This window comes from Myripristis murdjan, chromosome 9 (genome assembly GCF_902150065.1).
Source record: "Myripristis murdjan chromosome 9, fMyrMur1.1, whole genome shotgun sequence".
Taxonomy (NCBI): domain Eukaryota; kingdom Metazoa; phylum Chordata; class Actinopteri; order Holocentriformes; family Holocentridae; genus Myripristis; species Myripristis murdjan.
The window spans coordinates 9263896-9288990 of NC_043988.1; the positions used below are offsets into that span (position 1 = coordinate 9263896).

The window sequence follows — 25095 nt, forward strand, 5'->3', positions numbered from 1 at the left end:
ATACAACTGTACGCACCTATTTTTAAGCAAACCACTTACGGTGTTAGTTAGACTTGAGAGAGAGACGGAGAGAAAGAGTGAGCTTGTTGATGCTTTTTGGAGGTGAGAATGTGCAGTGTGGGCACCATGCACTTAAGATCCACTTTTGTCTCGTATGTGATGACCAGCTTAGCCAAGATGCTGAGCATGATTGTTGTTGTTATTGTTATTGTGTTGTTGTTTTTTTTTTTAACAATACACTGGTGCCTAACTGTGGGTTACATTTCATCTCCAGTCCATTGCTGGTAAACAGGTGAGTCAAGCTGAAAACAGTGATCTTCTCTTGCTTTCAACTGAGAGATGAAAGGTTAAAGAGAGATCTGTAAGCATTAGGACGAATGAGGCACGGTTTGTGCCGAGAGATGAACCGCTCTCCGCTCTGCGTAGTCTGTCTGAAGTTCAATAACATCATTCTCCTAATGTTTTATACGCTGTGTGTTGTCTGTCTAAAATCCAATACCACAAGTCTCTAGTACCACCATATTCACAATGTCAAAATGACCTTTTTTCATGTTTGTTGCCAGGGCTGAATAAAGAGCAAGACCATCTAATGTGAGCTGTGTGTTCAGAGTTAATGTACACAGAACAAACAGGTCCACACTTTAAAAATAGAGTGGCTTTAAAAGCTCTGCTTGTTGTTGAACTTTTGCTGTGTTTGCCTGAACAGTGGCCAGCTGAATCTATGGAGGATGCTTTCTGAACAGCTTGCGAGTGGGTGGATCTCAAAAGTAGGGCAATGGGATAAAGGGAGACCATTATGTATTAACAACTATGGTCGTTGTGATTATTCAGACTACATGAATTTGAAGGTGCTTAAAACCCTCAAAACATAATAACCTTATTTCCCCAAGTTTATAAGTCATACACTTCATCAACAAAGAGATATAGAAATTGTAGCTGGGGGCATTCATTTTCCCACAAAAAGAACCAAAAAGGAATAAAATGAGAGGGTATTATTTTCAGAGTCACAAGGAGTTTTTTGAGGATCGATGGAAGTAGAAAAGAAATATTCATTTTTAAATGAGGATGGTCTAATATATCGTGGGAAAATACGTAAACGCATTGATTGAAACCAAATTTTGTGAGGCTATATGCGAGATTTGAATCAGTGTTGAAAGATCTGTCTGTTCCTGGAACCAGTGAAAGAGAAAAAAGCGAAGGAGTGATTGGCTTACCGCGCAGCTGTCTCTTAAGGCATCAAACTTGCGTTGTATCTCGTCTCTGTGAGCCTAGCAGACAAGACAAGGCAGACAGAGGGACAGGTTTTCACAGATGTACTTTATACAACATCAAATGAGACTAAAGCACAGTGAAGCGCCAACGCTCCTCCACTTTGGCTGTATCTCACTCTGAGCACGGTGATCTCCTCCTCGGCCTCGGCGGTGGTCTCCTCCAACTCGGTCTTGGCCTGCTGCAGCTGGTTCTCCAGAGCGTGGCGAGCCGCCTGCAGGCCGCTGATCTGGGACTCGCGCTCCTGCAGCGACAGGGTCAGCTCTGTCACCTGACGCTTGATCTCCAGCTTCTGCTCCTCATGCTCCAGCCCAATCTACACAGGGAGACAGAAAGGGGTCACCCAGGATCAGGGAGGAGGATGTGATTCACCTCAGGCAGCAGTCACTAACATGCTGACATGACACAGCTCCCCACAGGAAAGAGACACTTCACCCTGTCTCACCCGGCCCCTGATAAGCTGCTCTTTGCTGCTACATCTAAATTAAAGATGCAGTAAGTAATTCTTGCTGCAACACAGCATGTACACACACACACACACACACACACACACACACACACACACACACACACACACGCACACACATATACACACACACACCATAGTTCATGGGGACAAGAGAAATGATAGGTGTTTTAATTTAATCTTTAATTCTTAATTCTTATTTAAAGGTTTGACCATATGGTCAAAATGTGATTAGTTTGTGTGACCCCACCTCTTCACCTCCCATTTCTTCCCACAAGGTGAGCCAGGCAAATCTGGGCTGATGACAAGTAAAACCAGTCATGACAAGTTCATTGTTCCTGTCTGTAATACCTTGAACAAATCACTGCTACCAAAATTGTAAAAAATGATCGAACAAAGCGCTTGGTTTTTATTTTTGGTGCCTCGATGTGTCACCATCTTTCTGGTTAACAGCACATTTCAGACCAGAGTGCATGGAGAATCAGGGGCAATATGATGCTGGAGTGGTATCTAAATTAATTTTGAAGGAAGGATGGCCCCCCGATGCTCCTTTCAAAAGCATAAAAACAGTGAATAAATAAAATGCAATTATTTAATTACTAACTTGGTAATTTTTGCCAACTGGTAGCTTGTATAAGAATGTGTGTGGAAGTGTGTGCCAGCACATGGCACGCTAATCAAAACGAAGCTAACATTAGTTAGGCTGCAGCTTATTTAATGCTGTAACAATGTAACTTCAAAGCACACATTCTGGTGCTGTTGCCTGCTATTTTAGTCAGTCCTGACTATTGTTAGCACCGCCAACTGGCTTGTATGTAGGAGGAACAGAGAGAGGCCTTCAGAATAGCAGGGCAAAAACAAACAATTTTTATGGTGAAAGCCGTTACAGAAGTGTTTAATAGACATGCATAAACAGACAAATATGCCTAGAAGTGACGATAAGGGACCTTTCATTTGTTAGTAATTTACAGAAGATTCATGTAGAATATCTGTCCTTTTTCAGTCATGTGATGCTTCCCATCCATAAAATGAGATAGATTCACATGAGTATCTGGAGTCTACTCTTGGCTGCTGAGAAACTCCACTGGAACAGCTACGGCAAAGTGCCTTGCTTCAAAGCAACTAAACAATAATTTGGCTGAGAGGGGGCAGCATTATTTTATTCACCTTTTTCCAACCCTAATTTTTCCAGCTGGTTTTGGGAACCAACAAGCCTCTGATGACAACCCTGATTTTCTAATTTGTAGTTAGTCCATCTTTTTGTCTCTATTTTCTCTACCCTCTCCTAACCTGATGTCATGTATGTTGTTGTATGGATGTTCATGTAGTGTACATTAGATGTACTTTTCTTCACTATTGGTGAAATCCACCTGGCCACAAATAACAAGACAAACATATAAGAATGTGATGTATGTCTGGCTGCTTATTCCTTCCTTCCTTCCTGTCACCATTACCTGCCAGAGTGTGAGGAGGGAAAGAGCCACAAAAGGTGATTTCTTAAGTTTTAACTAATTTTCTAGGCTAAAATTCAGAGTGCATGTTATCAACAGTGTCCTGGTGGGAAAGTTGTGTCTCCAATAGCATATGAATCAGCGGTCTCCCCTCACCTCTCTGAGCCTGGTCTCCAGCTCCAGCACGCGACTCTTGTTGCTTTGTTCCTGTTGGCTCATTTTCTCTAGATGCTCCTCCAGTTTGGCATTCTGGGCCTCCAACTTCCCAGCTTGAGACTCCAGGTAAAATTTCTGCTGACGCAGCTCGGAGATCATTTCCTCCTGGGCTTTCCTGCCACGACCGCACATTCATATGGACAATCCACAATAAGTTCAATGCCAGCTGGCATTTTGGCACTATTTGTGCATATACTCAGAATGCAAAACATCATGGACACCTTCCTTGTATTGAGTTGCACCTTATTTTGCATAATCCATCTCTTTGTTGGACAAAGAAAATCCCTCTTTAACCTCTCGCCTGCCCTTCATCTACATCTTGCCTTTGTGATAAAGGATCACAGCTCTCAACCGGATGCACCTCAGTCTAGTTCATGGATACAGAAGGGATTTCTAAAACTTTTATGGTAACACTACACAATTGCGTATCAATACTTACATGTTTTTTTGGGTGTAGATGCTGCTGTTAGCTGCCAGTTTGTTGGCCTCAGACAGCTCAGCGATCCTCTGCTCCAGGCTGTTCATCTTAGAGTCCATAGCATTGATGGTCTAGAAAAGGAATTATGGGCAATATAGCTCGTTCTTTAATAAAACATTAAGTTGGGTCTTCACATCACAGTTTCCAATTTGGATCAAACTATTATGGCTCATTATTTTGTGCTTTACAGTAACCTAGCCACAGATTATTCCAAACAAGAAATCTATGTCAGTGTGATGAATGCGAAAATAGGCCTGGAAGAGTGTCCCTACCAAGCTGGCCAGCTCTTACCGCCTTCTGCTCGCTGATGATGCTGCACTTCTCTCGTACCTCCTCTTCATATTTGCTCTGACTGGACTCCAGCATCTCCTTGTCAGCCATGTCCGCCTTCATTTGGGCCTCAAGCACCTGCTCAGTGGCACACAGCCCACAGAACCACAACCAGGATATTACTTCAAGGGCTAGAGAGTGGTGTGAGGATGATGAAGCTCCCCTATGTACAGAACTCACCCACTAAAACCAGCCGAGCATGAACAACCCATAAGGTTTAAGGCAGTGCCTTTAGGTGCATTAGGGTATACTGTGCTGGCATTATTTTAAGTGGCACCAAAGAGATTGTGAGTGTGTTTTTGCGTTGTGAAACTCAACCTTTATCTTGTCTTCATAGAGCTTCTCTTTCTGCTCCAGATGGGTTTCCATGCGTTGGGCTGTGGCTTGGGCCTCTCGCAGATTCTCCTCCAACTCCTACACAAAAAATGTCTCAAGAGGTTCACTCCAAATTGAGAGCTCCGCTGTATGAAAACACTAATGCATTCTCTAGCAAAATGATGACATTAAACTGAATTAACTGAAATAACTCTGTAAGTCCAAAATGATAATATCACTTGTCTGATTCTTGCATGGAGATGCTGAGTGTTCAACGTAGCATAAAATTCTTCTACAGTGATGACAGTTTACAAACTATGGTTATCGCACATCTCTACACAATAAATAAAACATCGGTTACCAATATTTTTTCTGACATCTGCTGGATCTGCTGGGCTTTGCTCTGGATGTCTTCCTTCAGTTTTGTCTCCCGGCGCTCCACGATCTCCAGCCTTTTGACCTGGTTCTCCAGAGTCTTCCTGCCATCCTGGTCACACATACACAATACACACACACAAGCAGTGTGCAAAGACACGCAAACACACACATAATTGTCTTATTGTATATCCCAGTTATTAGCTACAAAGGAAAATATCACATTTGAGAGGCAAAAATTTGGGTCAAAAGATCCAAAGTCCCAAAGATTGTGTGTTGCCATGTGGGAGAACATTGCATGTTCCACACAAACGCCAATTAGGTCTAAAATTACCACTTCAAGGGAGAACTGATGATTTAGCAGCTGAGTCTATATGGCTCGTTAGTGATACACCTCTGCAATGTTTAAGCCTCATTATTCCAAATTCCCTGTAAATGGCTCTGAGGAGCCTGTCTGCCTTCAGGTGTGATCTTGTGAGAGATCTTAGGAGCTGTGAATTTGACCACACACATATTTTCCTCTGTCTGGTTCTATTGTCTAAATTCACCTATGCAAATGATCAAAATTTACATGTTTAGTGCTTAACGCCAAGTGTCATTTTAGCAGAATTCGTAACAGCACCGACTGAAATGCCAGAGGCAGAATTACAGTAATGTGATGCATGAGTGTTGCAACAATTTCACAAAAGCAAGTCAAATCTAGCAAGGAAAATAGTGATTTGGGTGCATATGCAATGATCCATTTTGCATACTGCCTGAAAAGCTACTTCTATATAGCAATATACACAGTATAATTTCATCTTATTTAATTACTATATACAGTATAATTACAGTAGAATATTTACAGCAGAACAAAAACAGCAGTGGGTATGCAAGTCCATTGAAATACTATGATTATCCAAAATGAGAAAAATACATGTGCATAAGTATTATAAACACAGTGCTGTGATCAGGCTTCTTAGATGTATCACAAGGAAAATAGACTTTCCTATTTGTTTTCACATTTCTTCATGTCATTCATTATACCTGCTTAGTGGACTAGTCAAAGGACTTCCAGCTATAACTGGATTTAAATATTTCAAAAAACCTACTGAGGCTTTTTTGTTATGGAGGAAGTAATACAAAAAACAAAACAAAAAACCTTAGTATTCGAACAGAATGAGAGGTGAATTACTTACTGAGGGGTGGGGGTGGGGGTGGAAATAGAAAGTAACCACTGATTAAAAAAAAAAAGAAGAAGACGACTACAGTTTAGGCTTCATAATGCACCCAAACCTTTAGTTGGCCTGGAGGAAAACTGTGTACAGAAAAAGTCTGTCAACAGTATTTCAAAAGCAGGGCACCACCGAGCCATGGGAATCACTGAACCACTGGAGAACCAATTAACAAAATGTCAGTGGCAGACTGATTAGCAAAATAACAGCAGTGAAAGTAACCGCTTTCTTGTTCATGACATACGGTTTGTCTTTACGGGACGTAGATGAGGGGCTGTTTTGGACGTATTTGTTAAAAGAGACCAATGTGAAACCAAAAGCTTACACCAAATACAAACAGTAGGCTTTTTACACAGTCTGAAGTGAAAAGGGCACAAAGCTGACACTCTTGAGCCTGTTTACTTTCATGTGTGATGATGCGGGATGTCTTTGGAGGAATTTAAATGTAGCCAGAGCCTTTTTGTTTGGCCTTACCCTGAACTGCAGACAAGGATGCTTAAAAACAACACAGGGAGGTAACTCTGCAGACTAGGACTTATTAAAATAACACAGAAATAAGCATTGTGCCATTCCAAAACACAATTCTACAGTTACAACACAAAAACAAGCATCTTTCGTTTCCAAAATGCGATCATGATTGGTTACCATGAGCGGTGCACATGGTAACAGGACTGCAGAGGATGATATATCTACATAATAACAGATGTCAAACATTCTGGGCACAAAATATGCAATACGCTAACACAACACAAAGTTTTCCCCAGGAGGTGCAAAGCCAGTCAGCTTCCAAGTGTGCATATGGGCCCTTAGAGCTTAGCAAACAGCCGCGGCAAATCTATTTATAAAGCACTCGTAACAACCAGGTTCTTCACATTCTGTAGCATTCCTCCAGACCAAGGATGCTACACACACGAGGACAGAGCTTGTGTGTGTGTGTGTGTGTGTGTGTGTGTGTGTGTGTGCGTGTTAACCCAGGTGTGTATGAACCTCGGTCTCACGCAGGCGTCGACGCAGGCTGTCACTGGAGTCCTCCTTGTTCTGCAGCCTCTCCAGCTCTCGCTCCATGCGCTCTTTGGCCACCCTGATACCCTGAAGAAGATCTGTGGCCTCCGCACTCGCCTTCATCGCCTGGGATTAAAAAGCAAAAACAAGAGCACATTTTATTCCCTGTGACGCCTTTCTATACATTTACAGTAATAAGCAGGTTCATTCTCACAGAATTAATGGTATTAACTGTATCAGTTTACAGAGCTGCATGTCTATATGTTTATATGTCATTACAGAAAACCTTCATAAATTACAATAGTAGAGGCAAAAAAAAACAAACAGTTGTAACAGTTTTATCAATCGCTATGTTGAATACTTCATTCTGATTGGTTAAAGCAGATTGCAGTTGGTTATTATTGAATAACAGACCATTGCTGTATAAAAAGAAGTTGGTTCAGCTGACTGGCACCCAGTGTCACAATCATGAGCCACATTACTGGGCTCCAGCAGGCAGGAAGAGTGAAGCCGTGCTCGAGCCCAGAGCTCCTCCTGGCTAGCAGCCCACCTGTTATAGGCTAACTTGGCAACTCGGTAACACTGAAATGTAAACATGACGACACCAGCTACCATCAAAATATTTTGGTAACACTTTACAATAAGAGTACAATAATTAACGTTAGTTAATGTTAGTTAATGCCGTAATGGTTAATTAACTGTTAGTTAATGATTATTATGGCATTTACTAATGTTAAGAATATCTACAATAACCTTTAAATAAGATATAAATTAATACCTTAGCATGAACAGCATCAGTACATGAGTCTTAGACACATTAGTTAATGGTTAGTTAACTGTTACTTCATGTTTATTACCTGTTACTTAATGTTTATTATGGCATTAAGTAACATTAATTGTTGTACTCTTATTGTAAAGTGTTACCAATGTTTTTTTAATTGTTATTTCTTCACTTTAACTATGTTGTTATGGAGGCAGCTCTACAAGTTGTGTAATAAGTGGGATAATCCGGTCTTACGTGTATAACAGCAAATCAAACCCATACACAGTCTATCATGGGAGAAATCATGACAAATGGAAAAAAAGAAAATGGAAGAAATAATTATGTTTTATCTGTACACACTGCACACTGCCGTAAAAACAGAGACATCTGGTGACGCTGGGAAACAAACCACTGGCTGTAGAAACAGTTTGTGTACATGACCTCTGCTGCCCGCTCTACCTGACCTTAAGGTCTTCCGGTCTCTCTCTCTGTGTTTTGTGTTTGTCTTGTCTCTACACTGTGCGCGCCTGTGTGTGTGTGTGTGTGTGTGTGTGTGTGTGTGTGTGTGTGTATGTGTGTGTGTGTGTTCTGTCTCTCTGCCCAGGTCCTGTACTTCCTGTCCTGCCTGCTGTGTTTTCTCCCTGTTTGTCATCATCTATTAGTCCTGTGATTTCTTCCTGCTTTCACCTGCCTGCCGTCATCCTATCAGCTTCTTGCGTTCTGCCCTCCCCACCAGCTGTTCCTCGTTACCTCGTTAGTCTGCTCGGTATATAAACCTGCCTTTGTTCAGTCAGTCCTCGCCAGATCGTCCTGGCGTGCTGCCTTGTATGTTCTTATCTCTCTGTTTCTCTCTGCCTTCCTGCTACCTTGACCAGTTTTCTGCCTTAACCTGATGGTTTTCTATGCCTTTCTGTGTATGACCTGCTGTGTGACATACATCGTGATATGGCTGCCAAATTCAATAAAGTGTCTAACTACATACTGCCTCTCTGTCGCCTGCGTCTGAGTGCTGCCTGAGTATTGGCAGCGTAGGAAGTAATTGATGTCTTTATACCAACCCCGGTTCTTTCAGGAAGGTTGCTCAAGTAAAAAAATTCAACTGATTATTTCATGAACATGTCTCATTATTAAGTGAAAAGGAGATATATCCAAAATGTGGGCCCAGTCAGGCTAGAGCGCAAACTCCCATGTTATTTTCAGAATGGATGGTACTTTTAAATATTCATTGCTAGGAAAAGACAATTGGGATGAAATCATCTCCTCTAATGAGGCAAAATTGTTTGATTGCTGATAATTAAGCAGTAACTCTGGCTTTAAAAGACAGCCTAATTGTTCTCAGGCCATGGAGCAACATCTGCTCGACTACACACCGGAGTTCAACTAGTCATTAGGGAAGAGGCAAGGAAAGAGAGAGGAGAGAGAACAGTGATAGAAGACATTTGCGCACTTTCATCTTTGAAGACACTTCAGCAGCACTGACGTGTCTCTTGTCTTTCAGAGCAGGTGCTCATATGAATTATCCATTAAGTTTCCCCCCATAAATACTGTACCTTGGTCAGCTTATCTTGAAGATCCTGAATCTTTGCCTGCTGCTCAGCATTGGTCTGAAAAATACAAAAAAGGGACTCATTTTGGATATTTACAGACTGACATTAAATTCACTTTGTGCCCTTAAATATTCTTGCTGTCTTTACTCTCATAACACAATTACTTGACGTTACATGAGGTGATAGATTTCACAAAACAACTCGTTAAACTACCTTTTCCAGCTTGATGATGAGCTCCTCCGCTTCTATTTTGCCTTGTTCTTTGGCCTATGAAAATATGAGAAAAATCTGTGACCTCCCTCCAAAAATGATTGCAGCAAGAAGACAGTCACGCAGAAAGTCAGTCATGAGTAAAACTGAGTTAAAGGGCCAGTGCAATGAGACTCACATCTCAGATCTGTCTTATTGTGTCGTTCAACAACGGGCATCCTAACTCCCTCCCTCTGTTGATTCTGTTGTTTGCAGAATTAAACTTGTTTAGACATCAAACCTGATCTTTCTAACTGTATATCTTATAAACCGCTTACTGAAATAGACACCAAATCATGAATTCTGAAGATCCAGCATATTTGAGCCCCAGAGGAAAACTGTGTGAATGCAGTAGATGGCAAAACTGGAGGGAAGGATTAGGCTCACTCTGTCCAAGGAGCTTTGTCTGCAAATGGCATCAACAACACTCAGATTTACTTGTCATTTGATGTTGAAGAAAGGAGCGATGCCGTTGCTTTTTATGGACCAAGAAGCAAAAAAGTGGATTTGCATGCCAAGCTTTTCCTGACTGAATTTACATGACTGCTCTGGATATTTAACAGCTTCTAGTTACTATGTCAGACCTTCTGCATCCTCTGCTGGTAGTCCGCAGCCTTCCTCTTCAGCTCCTCGCTGGTCTGCCGCGACTCTTTCAGCTCGGCCTCGTACAGGTCGCTACGGCGACGGGCGGCCGACAGGTCCTCCTCCAGCTGTCTGATGGTAACTCGCATCTCCTCCAGCTGGGCGTGATACTCCTGTCCAAAGATCACAGAGAGCCCACATGAGAGAGCAGAGCAGTAGGTGTAATAGGTACAATAGTAATAACTAGCAAAGACAGAACATATCAAACGAGGTGTAAAAAGCAGCAAATGAAAAGGGTTACATAAAAGTTGTTATTGGAAAAACATTTGAGGATTAGAAGGTGGGTGGGGGTACAAAGACACTCAACGCACTACAACAAGTGTGACCACGCTGATGATATAAACTGACTGAACGGAGGGAAAAGGGAGGTGGACGAGAAAAGCAGATCAGCCAAAGTTATTTAGCGCACTTGTCTGTTAATGAATAATTAGTCACAGCCTAACAGCCTTCATCTCCAGCACCTCGTCAGGTTACAGGGCACGCCGGCCTGTCTGTCAGGCTAATAAAAAGTAGCATCCTCCTGTGCCTGAGGAGAGCGACACTTATCCCACAATACATCAAGACAGGCGAGGCAGACGGCATCAACAGCGCTGGGAACAACGCTGAAATGATTTTACTGGAAAGCAACAGTTTCTCCAGTTTACTGGACTTATTTGGCTAAACTAGAGTATCACACAAAAGTAAAGAGTATGACATAAAAAGTACTAAAGTAGCTAGTTAGCACAGGAGAGCTACCACAGGTGAATAAAAACCTGTCAAAACAACATCTTACATGTTGAAAATGGACAGAAAAATAGTGTTGAACATTAATATATTTATTTTATTATTAACATAAAAAGCATACATGAACACATCAGAACACATTTTTCTTAGTGGATAAATTCAGTGTATTTTCCTGTTTTGTTCTGATGAAAAAATGTCTGGGATTTGTACAAATTGACAAAAATGTTTTGTATTTATAAAATGTTGCGTGTGCACTGAAAATCCCAGGTTTATTCCCATTTTCTTCATGATAAAAATACTCTGTGATGATTGTTTTGTATCTTTCATGAAACTACAGTGAATATAGGAGAATAAATATTGCAAAAATGACCATTTTAACCTGCAGTTAACATTTTGCGCATTTCCCAATAACTTTGCAAATTTAACTTAAACAATAAGAAGTCCAAAAACACTGAACTTCACCATAAATGCAAGCTCTCCTTTCATTCACTGCTCTCACTTCTAAAACCATACAATGTGCTGAAGAAAAGCTGGACTGCTTTCTTCATTGACAAGATAAAAGTAAAAATGCAGTCTTTTAAGACAGATCTGCAACTTCTTGCCTTTTATTTTAATTAATTTGCACCTCTCAGCATCAGCACAAGCTTCTTACCAGTGCCCCCCCTCCTCCAGCTTTTGATTAAGAGAGCTCCTCCTGTTTGCATTGAATTTTACATTCCTGTAGGCATTTCATCAGAGAGGATTGGCCGGATCTCCTGGACATAATGACTCACCGATACCATGCCAACACAAAGCAGGAAATGATTTTCAAAATGCACTAATTCATCAGCAAGTCAGTGACTGAGTCAATGAAAATTAAAGACAGAAGAATTTATCTGTCTACATAACATCCAACAACTGAGAGTTTATGGAGTGCTGAAACATACTGTCATCTTTTATTGCAGATATAAAGTTATAAGCACCTGAGCTTTGGTTCAGTCAGTTATCTGTTGCAAGAAGATGAGTCACTGGGGCTGGGGGCATTTATACAGCTGCCTTTTTGTGGAAAATGCCTCATTGGAGACTGAAGAACCTTCCAAACAGTGATAATCCAGCTCCAAAGTGGGTACTCATAATCTTAGGCTGTTTGAACTGCTGCGTTACAAGTTCACTTCCTGGAGACTGAGGAACACTTTTCTATTTTATATCTCCAACTTGGGGCTACTTACAGTGTCTGCTGTCAGGATCCTCAGTCACAGAGGTCTGTTACTATATCACAACAATTTTCCAACAAGTCCAACTCTTACTCAGAGGAAATGATTAAAAAAAATAACAACTGCCATTCACCATTAACCTGTTTTCACCTCAAACACATCAAACTCAAGGCTCGAGGGCTGGGTCAGGCCTGTAGCACAGTTAGATTCGACTCATGAGATGATTTTTGATGAACTATTACTACTTACACCATTACCGACAACACAGACTCTACAAACCCCAACATGCACTGCAACATCCTTTGCTATCGACACCGCAACACACCTGCATGGCCTACTGAGCCAGCCAAAAGCAATGTTAAAATGAAAAGTGGAAAACAGGCGTTTTCACCACAGGTGAGGGGTTGTTTTTGTGATCACAGGTCAACCTGCCTGTATTTTGATGATATACTTATCAAATACTTTGGAATGTTTTGGCATGTGGTTCCACAGGAAAACATTATTTTTATCTCTAGTTAGATTTGCGTGACAGTGATATGCATTTATAGATTTCTCTTCAAAAAAATATCAGTTATCTAGTTATTTTTGATTCTATGTGATGAAACTATTAGTCATTTGAAAGAATTCAGGGTGGGTTTGCAGATACAAAATATTATGCCAGAAAAAGGGAATGACACAGTGGACTCTTGCCATTTTCCACTCTATAATCAGTTTGGTTTTACATATGCTTGTTTTGATTTTGTAGAAATCTAGGCAGAAATACCAGTTTCTCCAGCGACAGTAGCCTCAGTTGACCAAAATGTAATGCAGCCACAGCTTGCCTATTTGCGGATCTGTTATTGGCAGAGTGTGAAATGCAACACCCCGTTCAACAACTTTTGCACAACTGGGTGCAGCACAGTGTATCGTTCTCTCTCTCCACTTTCACTTCTTCTCAACTAGAAAACTATCGCTCTGCTTACATGTGTACAGCACAGAAAAGCTCCTCTTCTGGAGGCTGTTCAAAGTCATTCTGGAAATGCAGTAGGTCACTAACTGCAGTAGACGTGTACCAGGCAGGTTGAGGGAACATGGGAATACCGAAATGCTGTAAATTGCAATGCTTCACTACAAAATAACTCCTGGGCTGAAATGAAAATGGCAAATTTGGTGCTGTAACAGTGTAAGACAACATGGATGTGGATCTCTCCAAAGCTATGTACAGTATATGGACATATGCACACACAGTCATATATAAACACATATGCTACCCTACTGCCCTGATCCATTCACTCCTGCTGGGAGCGTTGACTGGGGTGGCACCGCTCTACTGCAGCGTCTGCACAGGAAACTAATCCGCCATCCGAGTAAAAAAACATTATGCCTTTCCCTCTTTACTCTATCTCCTTCCTTCCCAAGCCAAACAGAATAAGTCAAACATTTCTTTCAGTCATCTTTAGACACAGTCCCTGCCTAACATCTGAAAAGCACTTCAAAAGATCAACTGTTTATGCCAGATGAAGGACTTTTGACCCAAGAGCAGGTCAGGGGGACTTTAATAGCGCTCTGAAAGTTCTTCCAAGCAAGATACCTTTTAACAAGCAAGACAACACTGTTGTGCTCTCTAATTATATTTTTTTCACTTTGTTCTCACATCTTCAGGGGATACATCCTGATGTTTCTGGCACAAGATTGCTTTTCTCTGAAAATGAATCTATCCTCATTCTCTAACGTTTGTTGATCCAACACTGTATGGCTTCTGCATGAGGATGATAAACACGGCAGTCATATGACAGCGCGTGGGAGAGAGATGGTTTTCAAGATGTAATGCTGGATTTAGCTGGCATAAATATCCTGCTGAGAAGCACCCATGGGAAAACAGTCATGATATAACAAAGTCTCTCATGACAGGATATAAAGACACTAGGAATGGAGGAAATGACAGTCTTAATAAGTTTGAAGATATTAGCTACATCCGTGATGTTTTAATTTTCATTTATCCACAGATGACTTGTTAGGCACGCATGCTGTTTTTTTTTTTTTTTTTTTTTTTAGCACCACCCCCTTTATGTTCCAAGTTACACGACTCACACTGGGAGCTCACCAGTGCAACCAAAATCATCATGTTCATCAAGCAGCTCCACTCTACAGAGTAAGGGTGTAAACTACATTTTGGGGGATTGGCCTGCTGGTCAACTTACCTGTTGGGTGAATAAAACATAGACACCAAAGTCCTCCACATGTCACCAGTAGATCATTCACTCTAGTGCTGTATGTTAACTATTTACCCTACACTATGTTGCGTGACTGTAGACCACCAGCATTATCTACTATATGTCATCGGTTAGAAGACTAAAGTTTTAATAATATTCATGTTATGTGGCCTTTTGGCCTTTAGACTCATTACAATTATTATGGATTTGGATTATCTTAGAAGCTATTGCAGGTGACCAGCCAGTATTACTAACTTCCAGCTGTGCAGTGTCATCCACCACCTTCTTTTCCCATGGAGACACAGGGTGGATAGTCCCTCAAAGTTCACAACAAGATGTTATTTGGGGTCCACATACTGAAGTTGCTGGAGCCCCATTATGATTGCCTAGAGGACTGATTCTGTCTTTCCATTCTTCTCCACTAAAAGACTAAAATTTCACCCACTACCTGGGCAACAAAAATCATACAAATTGGCCTGATGGTGGCACAATGATAGCAAATGTAGATTTTGGCCCATAACTCGTGAGCCATAAGTGGTAGTAACAACATTTTTTTTGCCTGAGTTTCTTGGGTCCAGACGCATTTATTCAAAGTACATGCTTCAAATTTCAACCCATGTCATTTTGAAAATGCTTCAGGAATGGTCATCCTCTTTTGACCCCTAGCCTCCTCTGAGCTAATTACTAGACTGTCTTCATTGAGGTGCTGCCAAAAGTGATTCTATAGATAATACATCAACAACACATCAAACCCTGATCTTTGTTTTTAGCATCATAAAAAAACTAAATTAATACAAACAAGCAATCAGAACAAAGAAAGAAAAACATATCCAGCACCAACCTGTAACCGAGTCCATTGGCAAAACCATTTTGGAAACAAACAACAAACTCCAAACCTTAGAACTGTCTATTAAAGATAATCACAACCCGTTAGACTCTGCACTGACTAAAAACTACTGACTAAACTCCAGACTCTACAATCAAGGAAGGCCAGTGGTCCTGATGGCATTACAAATGAAAGGCTTAAATACACAAATCATTAAATTATCACTGCCACGTTATAATTGTTTAACCTCGTGATGAGTGATGGTTACTTCTCCGACATCTGGAGCCAAGTAATCGTTACACCAATATTTAAAAATGGGAATAAATATGACCCTAACAATTATGGTGGCATGTGTGTCAGTAACAACCTGGGGAAATTACTCTGCAATGTCCCCAGCAATTGACTGCAAGACTCTCTCTGTCAACACAATGTCCTAAGCCAGAGTCAGATTGGATTTATGCCAAAACATAGAACCACAGACCACATCTACACCCTTCACAGTCTCATCAATAAACATGTCCACCACAAAAAGGACTAAATTTTCTCTTGCTTCATTGACTTCAAAAAGGCAATTTGGCTTCGTGGCCCATTCCTAAAATTAATTGAAATGGGTTCAACGTATGAAAACAATGAACGAGTAGTAAAAAATTGGCAACAAAGTAACAGAAGCAACAAAGCCTCACTCCTTGGCCTCAACCCAAGGAGTGAGACAGGGCTGCAGCCTCAGCCCCACACTCTTCAACATTTATATCAATGAGCTGGCTTTGTCCCAAGAACAATCACGCATTCCTGGCCTCGTCCTGGCTGATGAGCAGATCAGCTGTCTACTTTTTGCAGATGATCTAATAATGCTCACCCCATCCAAAGAAGCACCACAGCAAGTAGATCAGCTACAAATCTTCTGTAAGACCTGAGTCCTGACTGTTAACCTGGACAACACCAGAACTATGATCTCCAATAAAAAGGTCCTGATCCACCAACATACAACACACACATACAATTTCACATACCTGGGATTAAAAAACACCCCCACAAGAAACTTCAGCCTGGCTGTGAATACGCTCAGAGATGAAGGAAGGAGGGTAATTAAAAAATCCACAATGATAGAAATTCCAGTTCAGACCTGCCTAAAAATACTATTCTGTATCATTGAACCACATATACTGTATAGAGGTGATGTTTGGTGAATCATCAGTCGTCAAGAATTAAACAAACACTTGAACACTACATGCTGAAAGTTGAAAAAAAATCTCAAAGTACATAGAAACAACCCCAGTAATGGATGCGATGCTGATCTGGGCCAATATCCCCTCAAATTATAATTCACAAGAGATCACTGTGACTCTATCAGCACCTAAGATCAAGTGAACCCAAATCCTACCAGGATAAAGTCCGTCAGTGCCAAGAGGAGAACATAGAGGAAAGCCCTCTAAGCCAGCTGCCCCTAAAGCTCAAATCCACCAAAAACCCTCACTGCTGTCTGACTTCTGTTGGAACGCAGTGAAAAACAAAATCACCTAAACTACTTGTATCTTCAACAAAATCCCTGAGTAAACTCAAATGTTACACAGCTCTAAACAGAGAGTACACACTGGCAGAACACATATGCAGTGTTACTGATCCAACAATTGATAGACAGATACAGACAATCTGAGTGCAGAGACAGGCCGTCACCGACAGACACGGCTGGCCAAAACCACGTGAGGACAGAGGAATATTTTCTAATTCTTTGCAGCAAAATTACTGTGTCGAGAATCTGGTTCCACACAAAAACAAAACACAAATGTAAAGAATCTGACACATCCTCTGACCAAATTAAAATGTAAAATCTCCTTGGAGAATAACCCTCAATCACCTCGGAGGTAGCAAAATATCAAAAATCAGTGTCATAAACTGAGAGCCATGGAACCACCATTTATGTAACTTTACTGATAATTTACTGTAAGTACATTGTTCTGTATTTTTGTGCAACTTTTTACCAATGTCCAACACAAAACTGCCAGACTGGGACTGCTGCATATAAATCATTCAACCCACATGATCAGCAGGGGGACACAGGGATAATGTAGGTGTCTCTTCTCATCATTTAACAGGTAAGTTGACCAAAAACATCCATCTGCCAAAAACTGTGTTCTTTGAAGAGCCCTCCTCAGTGGCTGCTGTTGACCGAGGGAAGAGTGTGACACATCCACATTCTCTACATAGTTTCTCCCAGGGGGTTAAGGGGGTTGAGCCAGCAACCTTGGGGGCACAATCGTGCCTCTCAAACCTGTAGGTTGCTCTGGTGCTCCTTTAATACACATCGCTGGCAACAGGCAATATGTCACACATTTGTCACCAATTCCCTGTTTCCTAAGCTATACGATCTAAGGCCCCAGCACCTCATCACGACAGCCTGCCCACTGCACCAGTGCTCTCTTCACTCTTAGGTATATGCCTCTCATCTCCATGGCAACCATCGCACAATGTATTCAGTGCCTGGTAACCAGCGCCAGTGTAGGCTGAGAGAAACAGGTTGCTTTTCTTTTACCTTTTTTTTTTAAGAAAATGGTGCATGATGCCAGCAAGACAATTTTTCATGGCTCCTCTCTCTTGTCCTCTGCTGTCAATCTTGAAACAGTCTAATTCCCAAAATTGGCAGCCTTTGGACATGCGGTGTCTCCACACACACAGAAACATACACACACACACACACACACACACACACACACACACACATACACAAACAAACACACTGCACTGCAGACTGCACATATACACAATCTCATCACACGTACAATTTGATTAATGATAGGCTGTGTGTAAATCTTCCGTTTCTTTCGCCGCTTAATGCATTCATCACTCCAGAGAGAGGTCAAACTGAGTTGACCATGCAGACACTTTGAGACAGTCTGAGCTGGAGGAGTGTGGGTTTGCTTAACCACGCTCATCTGAAGGGCATGTGACTGCACACTGGCACTAGAGGACAGTACATTCATATGCTCATAACTGTAATTCAGATGCTCTGCTTTTTCTCGTTTGAATTTAAACTGTACATGGCCATTTACTGTATGCAGAGCAGGGATGGGAAGATTAACAGATCTGTATCAATACACAGACACACGGACACTACGCGAGTGCATTGGCAGAGCAGCTGTGAATAGATGCGATTTCGGGATGAAATCAAAATGCATCGGTCTGATCAGTTTAATTATTAGATGTTCTATGCCTTTATTTAGAAACATGATCCATCCTATAATTTTGTATTATGGACTCCTTCTCCTACATTATCTTATGCTACGGAGCGGACGCCGCCTGCATGGGTTAGGGGTGTGTGACGAAACAATGCACACACAAGTGAACTACAAATCGGAAGTTTGGAAACACCACAGATTTTACAATAGAGAAGGACAACTTGACAAATCAAATGCAATTTGCAAAATGTGCTGTGCTGCCGTAAAGTACACAGGCAGCACAACTAACCTTATTACAGACATGAAACGGCGACATGGTGTGAATGTGGAGGTGTCAAGGCCCCGGCCTCCCTCACCTTGTGTTCAGATTCATCTCGGGCTAACAGCCCCAAGAGTGATGAGAAAGAGTGTTTGGCAGTACTTTTTCATATTGCACTATGGCTCATTGTTGTTGTTAATGTTGAACATCCTTTCTTGTGAGTCAGGTGTGATAAAAGTGTACCGTACGGTCAGCTTGAAAGACAACACTTGTACGTGACTTGTTAAACAAGACCCGTTTGTGAAAGGTTACAATTTTATTTGGTTAATAAATAATCAAACTCATTGTATTGCATAGCATCATTCCTTTGCATTGTCATAACGCATTGAATCGCACCCAATCGCATTGTGTTGAATCAAATCGTTAAATCGAACTTCATCACAATTGGGGTGTGAATCCTATCATATCACATTCAGTATTTGCTGCTTTTATATCTTTAATGTATCAGACTGTTGGCAGTGTATAAAGATGCGTGTTGTATTGGTCACAGACCAGAGATGCACAACCCTAATGCAGAGTGAGTTTAAAAACCTTGTTAGAATTAAAAAAAAAAAAAAAAAAAAAACTTGTTAAAACCTGAAGATACATTGCCATCAGTGGGGAAACAGGCATGTGTTTTTGTCTGTCTGTAAATATGGCCTTTTTGCAGTTATATGGTTTTCATCCAACACCAGTGATTGTGTATAAGCGCAACAAGTGAATTCTGTCTGTAAGTGAACTTCATATATCTTTACTGGACAAAAGTTATGGAAAAACCATACACCATGATGCATTTCTTAGTGTGTTGTAGGTACTAGATCAGTCAGCTGATATTATCAGCTGATGTTGGGCCATCACAGATATATTGGTATCATACTGGTATCGGTGTATGTTAACCGAGATGTGCCGATACAAAATGTTTGTTGCAGGCTCAGTTTTAAAGCAGGGAAGATGCTGGCATCATATAAAACTAGATGATTTAGGAATCCATTGATACCAAGTCATGCTATGAAGTTGGCAAGTGAGCTAAATATTGCTCCAAAATCAGGCAAAATTTTGGTGAGGGAAAAATGGCATAGCCATTTTCAAAGGGGTCCCTCCCTTTGAAAGATCTCTGAATGAAAATTAGTTCTACAGGCACCCACCTGTCTTCCCTTTGCAGGCATGCCCACCTTATGCTAACCCCTTATTTTCACCTGTTGTAAAACGGTGTATTTGTGCAGACTGGGGCCTAAACATTTGCATAAGTTGCATAAACTGGTTTTCAGTGGAGAGCTGAGACTCTTGTGGTTTCAATGAGCCACATTTGATTCATGAGTAATGATCTTAGCCTCCATAGTAGCCATTTCATTGCAGTGAGAGCATTTTGAAAAAAAATATTCTTTATTTAAATGGTCAGCAACTGACTGATATTGTACAGTTCTGACATTTATTTAGCTATTTATTTATTTTTAGTCTTTATTTAGTCTTCATTTTCTCAACGTCCATATTTAGTATTTTTGGATAGTCATCACGGTCATCTAGTCAGATGGATGTCACATCAGTGTAAAATCAGACCACAATCCACACAGAAAAGATCTATCTTCTTTCCAGCTCAGAAATCACTGTATTGGCTTTCATATCACTAATCAACTAATTTTCCCTTCTAAAATCCTCTATCAGTATTGGTCTCAAAAATCCCATATTAGCCAGGCACGAGTTGTAGGTATTAAATATTATACTGATTGCACCCCTACAGTGAATAGTAGGTTTCCCACATCATGAGCCTGTGTAATAAACACAGAGAGGGACTCCCCTTTCTCGTCACACCCCACAATATTACAGCCTGACCTGCTCCTTCTGATCTGCAGTGTCAAACTGCACTCAACCCCCTGCCTCTCTGAAATATGATTCTTTTCTCCATTTCTTCTTTATTACACCCTGCACAAGTCCATCACTGCAAAACTGCCATTCTAACAAGTCATTCTGCCAGTGGGGTGATATCATTTTGTGGGCTTCAAAGAATTTCCTTGAATCAATAAAACTGACTGAAATATTTTTGATAGCAGCATAGTTGTCTACCTTATTTTGCCCTGTTTCAAAATACTGACGTTTAGCTGCAAAATCCCTGAAACAAGCAAACAAACAACTGCATTGGAAACGAGGGAATTATCTAACCCCATTGGCAGAGTTTGTCACACACAAAAAAAACATTATGGGATTTAATATGAACCTAAATGTCTTTTTTTTTGGCAGTGTGAGAGATTGTATGACAGTGAAGATTTGAGAAAGGTGTTGACATTGCAGAAAGGGTCACAAGCTGGATTTAAACCCACGAACTCATGAATACATGATAAATGTGTCAGCCATAATGTTTTTGTTGGATTATTGTTGAGCCCCCCCCCCACCTGCTCTTTGATCTCCTGAAGCTTGTTGCTCTGCTCCCGGATGTCATGGAGGAGCTGCAGCGCCTTATCGTCCTCCTGCGACACCTCCATACGAGCCTGCTCCAAACTGCGCTTCAAACTCTGAAAGCAAAACACACGCACAGAAGCAAACATAAACACAGATGACCAAAGACCAGAAATAGCAGTTATTTCTTCCCACCACTGTCCTAGGAACATCTCACCATCTATTTTCAGCTCTCCTTGATGACACACACACAGAGTCCAGTAGCTTTATTGTTTTTTTCCTCACAACATGGAGACTCATGGCCATCTATGGTACTAAATCAGAATATTTCCTGGGATATGTCTATGCTCTCACCAGTGGGCATTGCCATATTTTTTTATTTTTTATTTGAGGATTACCAAAAGTTAACCCAGCTCTCATGCTGGCAGCAACTAACAGCATGGTGAATGAAAACAATAAGATGTATCTGAACGGTCATCTAGTCAGGTGGATAGATGACAGAAACACATGAAACCTTGCACAATACAAATTATAATACATCACTTAAGTAAGAGGCTGAAAATGTGGTAAACGGATCACTGTCAATAGGTGCAACATTCATCTAACAATCATGAACTGCCACAGTGCCAGTTTCACAACGGGGTGCCAGGGCTCATTAATCATTTGAAGAATGGAGAGGCAGGAAATGTGATTGTGTACTGTAATAACTTTTATTAATGCGAACATTCAAAGTCAGAGAATATTTGAGGCCCAATCTGGAATTTATTTTGACTGCATAAATGTAGTCTGTGTTACTAGGGCAACAAGCTGAGACTAATCGCAGCTTCCACAAGGTTTTATTTTGAAGTTCAGCTTCCATGTGCGAGATATGATTCTACTGGGGGAAGATCTTGGCTGGTACAGAGACACACAAAAAATGGGCTTTTTTCCATAACTCTGTTTTTTTTTTTTTTTTTTTTTTTTTTACACCATCATGAACACAATGTAGCAAGAGAGAAAGATCCACACACACTATCCATCTTGGTAAGTTAAAGTAACTCAATCAGAGTTGTTTTCATACATAGACATGTTTTATAATTATCCTGTGTACAGATATTATACTATATACTATGGGAGGAGTAGCATGTTGTATTCCATTGGTCTGCTATCATCAGGCATTCACAGATTCACCGAAATCTGGATCATTAAATCCATCCCATCAAATGTCTAACCCTCTAATGGGTTTGATACATAACTCATTTTTGCAAAGTTTGCTGACAGCTCCAGTCCACAATCATGGTTTGTGAACACATCTTTAGTGCTTGAGCAAGAAATTACAGCAGCACAGCTGTTTTGGATGGCTGCTTGCTCTGAGGGTGCTCCCGTTCTGCTCGCTGCAAGAGGAAGTCAGGACAGGTGGCTTCTAGGGATTTAATGGTTTTGTTTTTTCATAGTTCAGTTTCTACCCCAGTTTTTAGACTCACTAAAAGCTATTAAACTCAATAAGATTTCAAGTTACTTCTTTTAAAATTGAAACATGTACCAAGAACCCGGCACAAAAAATGAAATGGGGATTTGCCAGTGTCAGGGTGGAACACAGCAACAGAATGCCTTTGTATGCAGCATGTGAAAAAGCCAGTCATTATGACTGACTTTATTATTAATCAAAACCAGAGTTAAATGCTTCACATTAGCAAATGTGTGTACTGTATGCATGCACAAATTGAAACATACTGTGCATGTTTTACAAAGTACGGTTTGTTGAACCAAGGGGCGGCAGAATCACAGCTTTTGGTTTCAGTAAAGAGTCATTACGCCCTTACTGGCTAGAGCATGTATTATTATGTTTAGTATGATAACTGCACTATATCATGATCAAATTCTAATTTTAGAGGGGAATATATCCATAGTTGATGTCAAGTGAAGTAACTGCAGCAGTTGGCTACCCTAGTTAGCAAAAACAACTGGTATATGGAGGCTGTTTGGACAGTTTCCTGGGTGCCTCGCTCACCACACTTCCCCATCACTACTACAAAAGCCCAATTGATACAAATCAAAAACAAAACTGGAGCAACAACTTGGCCAACGGGGGCGCTGTGCAAGGATTTCAGACTTCAGAGCATTGAACAGCAAAGGACCTCTCTCCTATTGTCTCATTCCAGACCATTTAGAGTGTCTTGAATATTTTTTTTAAGTCCTGGGATATGAGAATGGTGTTAATTGTGAGCCCTGAAGATACAGACATTCATATAGTCACTAAAAAGTATTTGCATTAGGCATATACATAGACATAAGGGTTAAAAATCAGATGTCCACTACCATTATGGTGAGCATATTAATTTACTCAAAAGCTTCAGTGGTATCAGTCTGGAAAATCTGCAAAAAGATCTGCCTCGCTGTGCCTGCTGTTTTTCTGGGATTCTCTTGGCAATCTAGATACTGAATACCAGCTGCAATCCAAAAATATCAGTGTCAGCTAGGGGTGGGGAAATTGGGGAAAATTCCTACATGTGTACACAAGACATTTTTGTTGTGTACATGTGTGCGTGATGGAAATAAACAGGTGTGTGTGTGTGTGTGTGTGTGTGCATGCATGCTAGATTAAAGACATTAAATCCTTTAATAATACATAAATTCCAGCCATAAATTCATTCAACTTCATTTCCTATCTTGGATCACTGTAATGACATCTCACGGGTATGTAGGGCATTAAGGAGGTCCAGAAGTAGCCGGGCTTTCTTTTTCCTTTTATCATAAAAGGCATCTGGCCCATGTTTGGGACCTGAACCTATTCGGGACCTGCCTTTATTCTTGCTCAGCAAAAACTAGAAAACATAATCAAAAGATATCTGAAAATTAAGGATTAAGGACAGAGCCTCATTAGTCTAGCTTTTTCTTGTCCTCTCTGGATCTATTCCACTTTATTAAACACACCAGACCCACAATCTGGTAGCACATAGCCGTGGTGTTGCACGTGCCCCTGCCTGCAGCACAGAGCCCGACCGGATCTCACTGGTTGGACTAAATGTCGAATTTGAGCTGGATAGAGTTTAGTTAGAGAAGTATAATGTTATAAGGTATGATTCTGTCCCGAGGATGTGAGCAGGATGAGACCAACAGCTGCTGTCCAGAGAAAGGAGCTTTTTCCACTTGCTCTTGTCTGCACTTAACGATGGCAGCACAATTGTTATACACTGGCTCCACCCTGGAGGCTGTGGTCTTCCTGTAAGGCATCGTGTACTCTATTCCCATTTTTTTAAAATGACTTGTAGATGTTTATTAGGATGCTGTTTTAAAGGGCTTGTTAAAAAAGTTTGTTTGTTTAAATGTTTAATATTTGATGTGTGTACACTCCCACCCCAAGTAGCAGCCTGACTCTATGAACAAGTAAAACACTCAGGACCCTATCAGTGGCTACAGGACCACTCACACTGCACTCAGTAATGTAGGTTGCCAGGTCCTGCTCCAGGATGGTCCTCTGGGTCTCCGAGGCCTTCAGCTCCACATCCTTCTGCTGCAGCACTGTCTCCAGGTCAGACATCTTCCTCTGGACGAGTGAGATCTCCTGTTCCATCTGGGAACAACATCAAACAGCAGGCTGACTTTTCTCTGACAGCTTCATTTCAACATTTCATTAATCTCTAGGACCCATGGAAGCGTTTTACAACATCTGTTCAGACTATGGCTGGGATAAGGGTGTCTGCTTAATATCGAGAGTGTGAAATTTAGTAATAATAACCATTACCATAATCACAATATTCATAATAATTGTAATTATTCATAAATATTTACTGGATCACCAAAATATTAACCATGAAGAATCATTAAACAAGAATAAAATCAGACTAAAGGCTATAGATAAATGCAAGTCTAAAAATTGCTTTTATTTATTTTTTAAATTGTACACAATCGTGCCAAAGATTAAAGTTACTCCCAAAACATGGAAAATCTTTAGCTCCTCAGCCATAGCTTATCATAGCGGTGTTTGTGTGTTTGTGTGTGT

The 25095-nt window shown here is 40.9% G+C and overlaps 1 protein-coding gene across 4 annotated transcripts in view; it reads right to left on the bottom strand.

Moving 5' to 3' along the window:
• citb (citron rho-interacting serine/threonine kinase b) overlaps nucleotides 1-25095 on the bottom strand; it is a 65617-nt gene that overhangs the window by 32777 nt on the left and 7745 nt on the right. For all 4 annotated transcript variants that reach the window (XM_030060883.1, XM_030060882.1, XM_030060880.1 and 1 more), the window contains exons 3-15: nucleotides 24523-24666; nucleotides 21110-21229; nucleotides 10260-10430; nucleotides 9640-9693; nucleotides 9430-9483; nucleotides 7102-7242; nucleotides 4887-5012; nucleotides 4529-4624; nucleotides 4172-4288; nucleotides 3842-3951; nucleotides 3343-3517; nucleotides 1388-1585; nucleotides 1215-1268 (exon numbers count right to left, since the gene is read on the bottom strand). In XM_030060883.1, the coding sequence (XP_029916743.1) occupies nucleotides 1215-1268; nucleotides 1388-1585; nucleotides 3343-3517; nucleotides 3842-3951; nucleotides 4172-4288; nucleotides 4529-4624; nucleotides 4887-5012; nucleotides 7102-7242; nucleotides 9430-9483; nucleotides 9640-9693; nucleotides 10260-10430; nucleotides 21110-21229; nucleotides 24523-24666 (1560 nt within the window). The remainder of the gene's footprint in view (nucleotides 1-1214; nucleotides 1269-1387; nucleotides 1586-3342; nucleotides 3518-3841; nucleotides 3952-4171; nucleotides 4289-4528; nucleotides 4625-4886; nucleotides 5013-7101; nucleotides 7243-9429; nucleotides 9484-9639; nucleotides 9694-10259; nucleotides 10431-21109; nucleotides 21230-24522; nucleotides 24667-25095) is intronic.